Below are 8220 nucleotides of genomic sequence, written 5' to 3' on the forward strand. Positions count from 1 at the left end.
CAAGATGTTACACTTATTTCAAGATGTTACAGAAGTCTGGCAAAGCACAAGTCAACTGCCTTTGATATGTGCTCAACTGATCCAGCTGAAGACCAAATCTCTTGCTGGCAATCACGTGCTGGAGTGCAAACTTGCCCTGATGGCTCCACGATTTTAACATCCCAAAACCACGCTGCACAGATTGTATCAGGCTCCCATCAGTTTGTTGCCTCTTTTTCTTTCATGAAAAATCATTGTGGGTTTCTGAAGGAGCCAGCCATGAGGAAATTGGTGATGCACTGGAAACTCTTGGCCAAACAGCTTAATATTGCTTATTGCAATGCATGCTGACTGCACTCCTCCCAGTCCCCTCACAACTCACCTCTGCCTACCGTGTGATTTATACAGGATGAGAAGAGCTCTGAAGGTGTGGGTGTTTTTTTCCCCAAATGACCCCCAAATGAGTTTCTATTCTCTCTCACCTGGCACAGGAACCGTGCCCTCGACAATGACCGCATTGCTGTAACTCACACACCCACGAAGAGGTACTTAAGGTGCACTATAAACATTTCTATCCTTGTGGAGCGTTTAAACTATCTTTTTATGGCCATACCCTGCCTGCATCAGGGATGCATTTCTTGACAAGTGCGATGGTTAATGATTCAGCAGATAGTAAAGTCATTTTTTTGTAAAAATTAATGCAGTAGAGGAGGGGAGGCATGCAGGGATTTAAGAAACGCACAGCTTAAATACATAAGTACAGTGCTTTGCAACATAAGATTTTTTACATTTACATATCCCCAAAACACTGCCCGAAATAGTGAGATCTTAATGGTGTGAAAGCAAAAATGAGAGCGATGTGTGGGCACACACAAGGTATTCCATGCACCTCTTTTAATTCCGGTGTGGTGCTTATAGAATAGATCACTGAGATGTGAAAAACACCACGCCATATAGTAGTGCATCTGTTTTCTCACCAGTTATTTCAACATTAATCACAGAATCACAGAATGGTTTGGGTTGGAAGGGACCTTAAAAACCATCTTGTTCCAACACCCCTGCTGGAGGCAGGGAGGTGTGCTGTTGGACCACCAGTCCTGGCCTGGAACATTTCCAGGTGTAGGGATGAAGAGGAGATATTCACCAGACTGGCAAGACCTATAAACACATGGATACTGACCTAGCAGTGACTGCCTTGTTGGGACACATCTCACTATGGCTCAGCATCCAGAGGGCGGGCCATGAAAAACAAGGGAACAGGGAGCAGACGCTGCTGGCGAGCAGGGCATGGAAACAGCGCAGAGTGGAGCTGAGCGCTGGGACCAGCAGCGCCAAGGCTGGGGACCGGCGGGAGGCTGCGCCCCAGGCAGACCGCGCTGGCCCGGGCACATGAATGTGAACGTGGCAGGGTGACAAGGGCGGCCGGGAGTGGCTGGGAATGGCCCGGGAATGGCCGGGAATGGCCGGGAATGCGGCGCAGGCACGCGGCGGCCGCGGGCGGCAGCGCTCAGCCCCGCCAGCGGGGGGCGCCCTGGCGGCGGGACTGCGCCGCCGCCCGCCATGGCGGCCGAGGGGAAGGTGACGGGGCAGAGCCAGGAGCAGTTCCTGCTGCTGGCCAAGGCGGCCCGCGGCGCCGCGCTCGCCAGCCTGATCCACCAGGTGCTGGAGGCCCCGGGCATCTACGTGTTCGGGGAGCTGCTGGACATGCCCGCCGTGCGCGAGGTGAGAGCCGCCCGGGCCTGCCCGCGGCCCCGCCCGGGCCTGCCCGCGGCCCCGCGGCGCCGCCTGACCCCGTGTCCCCGCAGCTGGCCGACGGCGAGTTCTCGCCCGTGTTCCGCCTCCTCACCATCTTCGCCTACGGCACCTACGCGGACTACCTGGGTGAGCCCCGGGGCCGGGATCCGCGCCCAGGGCCTCCCCGAGCAGCCGGGGCTGGGCCCCCAGAACGCGCCCGGCTGCGCTTTGGGCCCCGGACCAGCGGGGAGATCAGCGCTGCCATTGCCACCTGCCAAGGAGCAGCCTGACAGAGACGTTTCTGAGGGGCCAGGGAGGGAATTAGCTATCCATTGGGATGTGCAGAGCCGCATAAATAACCGTGGGACAGCTAGAAAGGCTGAGTTGAGGGTGGCAGGGAGAAAGGCTGCTCGGAAAAGGTCTTTTGAGCTGAGAATTGATGGGGGTGGCTTGGCAGGACGAAGCAGCACTTGGGGGATTGGTGTGCAGACGTTTTAAGAGACGGGTGTGGTGCACATGCTTCTGTGCAGCACTGGGAAACGAGGCATAAATTCTAATATCCCATTCTTTCCCCCGGTGACAGCTGAAGCAGCAAACCTCCCTCCCTTGACAGAGGCCCAGAAGAACAAACTGAGGCACCTGTCAGTCGTCACTCTGGCTGCCAAGATCAAGGTAGTGGCCCTGTTTTTCCTGAGCTCTCCTCCCGCCGGGATTGTCCATTGCTAGTCACCATCGTGTTTCCACAGTGCATCCCCTACTCGGTGCTGCTGGAGCAGCTGCAGCTGAAGAACGTCCGGCAGCTGGAGGACCTGGTGATTGAGGCTGTGTATGCAGATGTGCTGCGAGGGAGCTTGGATCAGCGCAACCAGCGCCTGGAGGTGGACTACAGCATTGGCAGGGACATCCGCAGGGAGGAGCTCAGCACCATCACCCGCACGTTGCAGGAGTGGTGAGGAGGAAGCCCCCAGTACTAACACCCCAAAAAAGGTTGCAGGAGTGGCCTGTGGCTTCCCTGGATCTTTGTGTGTCGCTGAGGGTGGGTGGTGTTGGGAGGTGACCTACTCCATCCCCTTCCCCATACTCCAACGGAAAGTAATTTTCCAAAAATAATTCCTCTGTTTGTGTCTAGAGGGGTGATGGGGATGCAGCAGCCTTTGTACAGCGCTGGCTGCTGCCAGGAGGCTTCCTGAGTGTTCTTAACCCAGCATGGCTGTGTTACCTGTCCTCCTCCCAGACAATAACATAATTCCCTGCGTTATTACATCAGTCTCTCGCCCCTGTACCTTCCCTGTCTGGCATAGCAGTGTTTTTGGAGCTGAAATCTGCTGCCTTTCACGTTTGTCTCTGCGCTGTGCCCATTCCCTGGCCTGTTCAGCTGTGGCTCTCCTCTCCAGGTGCCAGGGCTGCGAGGTTGTGCTGTCGGGCATCGAGGAGCAGGTCAGCCGGGCCAACCAGCACAAGGAGCAGCAGCTGGCCCTCAAGCAGCAGATCGAGAGCGAGGTGAGTAGGGGCAGAGGGAGCAGCCAAAGCCCCTCGCCTTAAAACAGCTACAGCCAGTACCCTGTGGTTGTTACAGTCTTTGCTGAAGTGAGGCATTGCCTTTTCCCTAGGCCAGACCCCCCAGGGACTTGTGCCTGAAGAAGAGTCCTAAATCAGCTTAATGCTCCTCTGCAGTGCAGGGGCCTGGACAGATGTTGGCTCTTGATGTGAGCTTGCAGCTCTTAGCTCCAGGGCTTCCTTTAGAAACATATTTTTAAAAAACTCAAAGTGCAACTAAAAAACCCATAGCCAAAAAATCCCAGTTTTGGGAAACCCATTAGCTGTTGCTGTGCTGCTGTTGCAGGTGGCCAACCTGAAGAAGACCATTAAAGTGACAACAGCAGCCGCTGCAGCAGCCACGTCCCAGGACCCAGAGCAGCACCTCACGGAGCTCAGGGAGCCAGCCCCTGGCACCAACCAGCGCCAGGCGAGCAAGAAAACCTCCAAAGCCAAAGGGTGAGCAGTGCAGGCACGGCGCTTTTCTCTGTGCACTTAGGAAGGAAGGGAGATGTGAACCTGAATGTCCACTTTGAACTTTTCTTTTTCTTTTTTTTCCCTGTGCCTGCAGGCTCCGGGGCAGCACGAAGATTTGGTCTAAATCAAACTAGTTGGATCTCCCTTCACAACTGGGAGGGTGAGAGGAAGAGATTCGGGGGATGGAGGGGTAGCAGGGGTCCCACGTGTGATGCTTCTGAGCTCTTCTCCCAAATCCATCTTGCCAACTAACTCTCCTGCATGTTTGTTCTTTTTCCTTTCTCCTTTACCGACCTTCCAGGCAGCGTCTCCCTCCTTTTCATCGCAGCATTTCACACTCTGAGCTTCAGGTTGTACGCGTTGCTGTTTCCCCAACCGCTCAAGCCCCCGTCGCCACGGCCACGTGTTTCTCTCTTTCTCTCTCCCTGTCTTTTGACAGGTCAATTTCAGGAGCCATAAAGGTGTGACAGTCACCTTGGCACCCCCAGGGCATCACAAAAGCTTGGAAAGAGGGTGCTGGTGTGCAGCAGTCGTTTTGGCTCTATGAGACCCCCCCGGGATACTTTGCTACAGGACACCGTCTTTGATTGTTTAATCTTTGTTTTGCTAGGTGGGAGGGTAGTTTTTGAAGGGATTCTTTTAAAAAGTATAAAAATATATTATAAATATATATAAAACAATAAAAATAGAGATCTATGGACATATCTATACAAACTGCGCTCCTGTGGGAGGCATCTCTTTGCCTTGTATGCCAGTTCTGGAGGTTCCAAAATAAGCTGTGATGTTAAGAGCCTTTGTCCCATTTTGGGGCGGAATATCCTCAAAATACTAGGTTCCCTTTTCAAAGGTAGTGCCACAGTATCTCTGTTGGGATGAGAGTCCATAAAACAGAAATTAATCATAAATCTTATTTAAAGTGTTTCTTGTGTGGTTGATTTTCCTCTAGACTCTTCAAAAGGTGATTTTCAGGTAGTCTCAGAGGAAGGTGCAGTGCCTGAGGAAAAAGTCTTTATTTGTGTCAGTACTGTGTGTCTTGTGATCCTGGACAGGATGGAAAGTGGTGCAGGGACTTGCCTGACAGGTGAAGGTAACAGAGTCAGTGCCCACATGTGTGAGTTCTCACAGGATAGATGCTGCACAAGCTGTTCTCGGGTGGGAAAAAAAAATCCAAATCAGTCAAAGTGACTCCTGTGAGATGCCCAGGAAAAAAACTAACTCGGGTTCTTCAAAGGATGCCTCCTGGAGGCTGGCTGGGAGCCGAGTCAGACGGGTGTCAGTGTCACACTGCCTTTCCACGACATGTAGCTGATGTAAATGTAAATTGACACCATGACTCCCACCCCCGCTTGGTTCTGCGCCTTGTGCCAAGACTAAAATTTGATTCCCTGAACCTGTGTTTCTGTGTGTGAGCAAACCATGGAAAGAAATAATCCAGTGAAGGAAAGCTGGGAGCTTTGTCTCTATGGGGCCTTGTTGGGTTCACTGGCTGGGGTGGGTTTGCTCCTGGGTCGGCTCCCTGTGCAGACAGGTGAGAACTGGAGCCGAGGCAATGTAGGTGTGAGCAGGCCTTGTGAAGGGGAGGGGGTCAGGCTGTGCCTGTTCCGGTGGTAGCAAGGTGCCATCTGAGATCTCAAACCCCACAAAACGCAGGTTTAATGCAATATCCCTGCTTTGCTAACGCCAGGCTGCTCTAATACAGCTCTGACTGTCAGCAGGAAAGCCCTGTCACCCGAACCCATGAACTCCTAAAACTTCCCAGCAGCTTTGTTCCTCTGTGTGTGGTCACAGGGCTGGGCGTACCAGCTGGCTCTGCTGGGGACAGGGACGTGCCAGCTCTCCTGGGATGATGGCTCTCACTGGCTGGGGTCTCCCAAGAGCTCAGGCAGCTCCACACCTTCCCCCCTTCTGTTGCACTTGGCACAGAAGTGCCAAGTAGGAGAGTTTTGGGATGAAGTTGTCCAGATGGGAGACACAAATCTGGCTGCTGGAGCATGAGTGGATAGCTGGGCCAGGATTGTGAATGCCCACCTAGAGAGACCTAACGAATTTGGGAGTCTCCCTGATGAATCCTGTTCTTCCTAAGTTGTTGGGAGGGATTGTGACAAAGCTTCCAGCTTTTGTTTGAATCACCTGAGCCTTCTTCCTTCTGCGTCACGTCACCTTCATCTGTCTGTGTCAGGGAGCAGAGGCGCTGCGCTCGCTGCATTTGCGATTGTCTGCGGAAACAATAACGCCCATGTGTATCCCGTCTTCAGCTCCCTGGGAAGGGCTGGTGTGGAGCCGAGGTGCCAGCAGGGGAGGAGATACCTGTCAAGCACCTGCCAAATGTCTGGCGCCTCACATCCTTTTGAAAAATTTGCTGCTTGCAAAGCCATTGGGGTGTGATGAGAAAGACTGAGGAGAAGGGGCTTGGGATGGAGCTGAGCAGCCGGACACAGCACGTGTCCTAACAGCCACTGGCTGACGTCCAGCGGGAGCTGGGCTGGAGCACTGGCACCTCCAGGGAGAGCTGAAGTTACCATACTGCAGGAGGATATTTGTGTCCCACGAGAACCTGCTGCTTGGGAGGAGCAGCTGTAACAGCTCTTTGCCCGAGTTGAGTGTCTCATCTCTTGTCTGTTGGGCTTTGCTATCTTTAACCAAACTCTGGCTATTAGACACAAAGGGTCTGTCTCAATGCCCTGAATCCACAGTTTAAATCCAGGCTGCAGATCCCAGGAGTGCAGCACTGAGAGTTCCAGGCTGGTTGTGTGTGATAGTGCTCGTGTGATGCCCTGTGCAGCAAAGGCCGGGCAGAGCAGTGCCTGAGCTCTGTGCCACGCACTGCCATCGACCTTGGGAGCACAAATTCCACACGTGGGTGACAGCAGCCAGCGTGTGGACCAGTGTGGGACTGGCTGGGCTCGCCACTCCAGCCCCAGGCTGTGCTGAAGGCCCAGACTTGGATCCTCACAGCTCAGTCACAGCTGGCACAATCCGGCTGTGTCCTTGTGCCACATCTTTGTTCCATGACAGCCAGCTCCTCGCCGTGTCCCAGGTCAGCCCATCCCTCTGGGAGCAGCGCTTGCCATAGATTGGCTTTGCTCCCCCTTCCCGTTTGCCTCTGTGTACCTCTCAAGGCTGGCTGTGTTATGGATTTTAGGAGAGCTTGGGATTAAACACAGCTCTGAAAGTCTTCCATTTTGTTTACTTTTCAAAGGGAGCACCTTTTAAGACCTCCATTAAGAAAAGGAAAGCTGGAGGTAGCACATAAAATTACTTCAGACCTTTGGTAGGACTGAAAAATAAATGAGAGGGTTGCAGTGCAGAATGAAAGTATTGCTGCAAATTGCCTTGCTGGATGGCAAACAGAGGGCAGGAGCATAGGTTTGCCTTTGCCCTTCACCTGAAAACCGTGGTTTTTATTTTTCTGCTCGCTTCAGCCGTGACTCTGAATTTCAGTTGGAGAAGATGTGAAGATTAATTAATTAGTTAACATTTATAAATCACTTTGAAGATGGCAAGAGTGAGGTAAGTACTGAGCATTATAAGTTTTCATTTTAAAATGTCTTTATGTTTTAACCCATTTTTGTCCAAAGAAAAGACCTGAGTACAGGAGAACAGAAATACCTGGACACATTAAGCCCTGAAAAGTTATCAGATTTAGGGGGCTGTAGAAGAGGGTACCAAGAAATGTCCATCCCAAAATGAGGAGCAGGAGATCTGCCATCCCCAGCACAGAAAGTCTGACAGCTCTTGAGCAGTGATTCATGGCAAATCCCTCTTTGGGTACCTACCTGGGGCTTTCACGGGTTCAGAAAAGGGAGGAGGTAGGAGAGGACCTGAACTGCTCCATCACTGATGTCCAGCTTTTGCCAGCCACCTGCAGCTGCCCTGTGGCAAGAGTAAACCAGGGACTGGGGTTAGTGATGGTAATTATTGCATTCTTGGGACGCAATTTCTTCTGGGGAGCTTGCTGCTCCTCTTCTTGAAGGTTGTGAGGGTGCTGGGCAGCTGCTGCAGTGCCCATCCGTACCTGGAGGGTGGGGAGAAGTGTCACAGCTGGACAGACACCCTGCAGGACTTCTCTAAGGTACTCCCCATCCTCCACTGCTCTGTGCCGAGGTACCTCAAAAGGAGTCAATATTTCATTTACTGGGGTTGCTGAGGCTGCCCTTGGCTCTGTTCTCCAAAGGAGACCTTTGGCAGGGTGGTTTGTTTCCTGCAGAATGATGGGCTGGTGTGCACCCCAGTGCTCTTACACATTACCAAGCCAGTGACAATGGCTGGGGGACACATCTCTGGACAGCAGGTGTCCTCAGGCCTGTCTGGGGAGAGCAGGGAGGATGGCAGCCCTGCCCCTGGCCAGCAGCAGGACATGTGCCACCACCTGCATCCTGAGAGCTCCCTCCCGGTGCCAGCTGAGGATGGTGCTGCAGAGGCCGTGGCCATGCCAGCCAGATTGCATCTGCTGGTCTGCAGGGTGGTCGTGCATCGTGTGGTCCTCCAGAGCCC

At 53.2% G+C, this 8220-nt stretch overlaps 1 protein-coding gene across 2 annotated transcripts; it reads left to right on the forward strand.

The window, feature by feature from the left end:
• Positions 1-1514: 1514 nt before the first annotated feature.
• Positions 1515-4645, forward strand: COPS7A (COP9 signalosome subunit 7A). Of its 2 annotated transcripts, none has more exons than XM_039717995.1 (8): positions 1515-1701; positions 1785-1860; positions 2297-2385; positions 2460-2662; positions 3108-3213; positions 3557-3708; positions 3821-3886; positions 4166-4645. In XM_039717995.1, the coding sequence occupies exons 1-7, from the start codon at positions 1540-1542 to the stop codon at positions 3858-3860; spliced, it is 828 nt and encodes a 275-aa protein (XP_039573929.1). In that variant the 5' UTR covers positions 1515-1539; the 3' UTR covers positions 3861-3886; positions 4166-4645. The 2 variants fall into 2 exon arrangements, with proteins under 2 accessions (XP_039573929.1, XP_039573928.1); XM_039717994.1 differs by having other exon boundaries at positions 4028-4643.
• Positions 4646-8220: the final 3575 nt, after the last annotated feature.

Source organism: Passer montanus, unplaced genomic scaffold (assembly GCF_014805655.1).
Source record: "Passer montanus isolate IOZ18808 unplaced genomic scaffold, ASM1480565v1 scaffold39, whole genome shotgun sequence".
Lineage (NCBI taxonomy): Eukaryota > Metazoa > Chordata > Aves > Passeriformes > Passeridae > Passer > Passer montanus.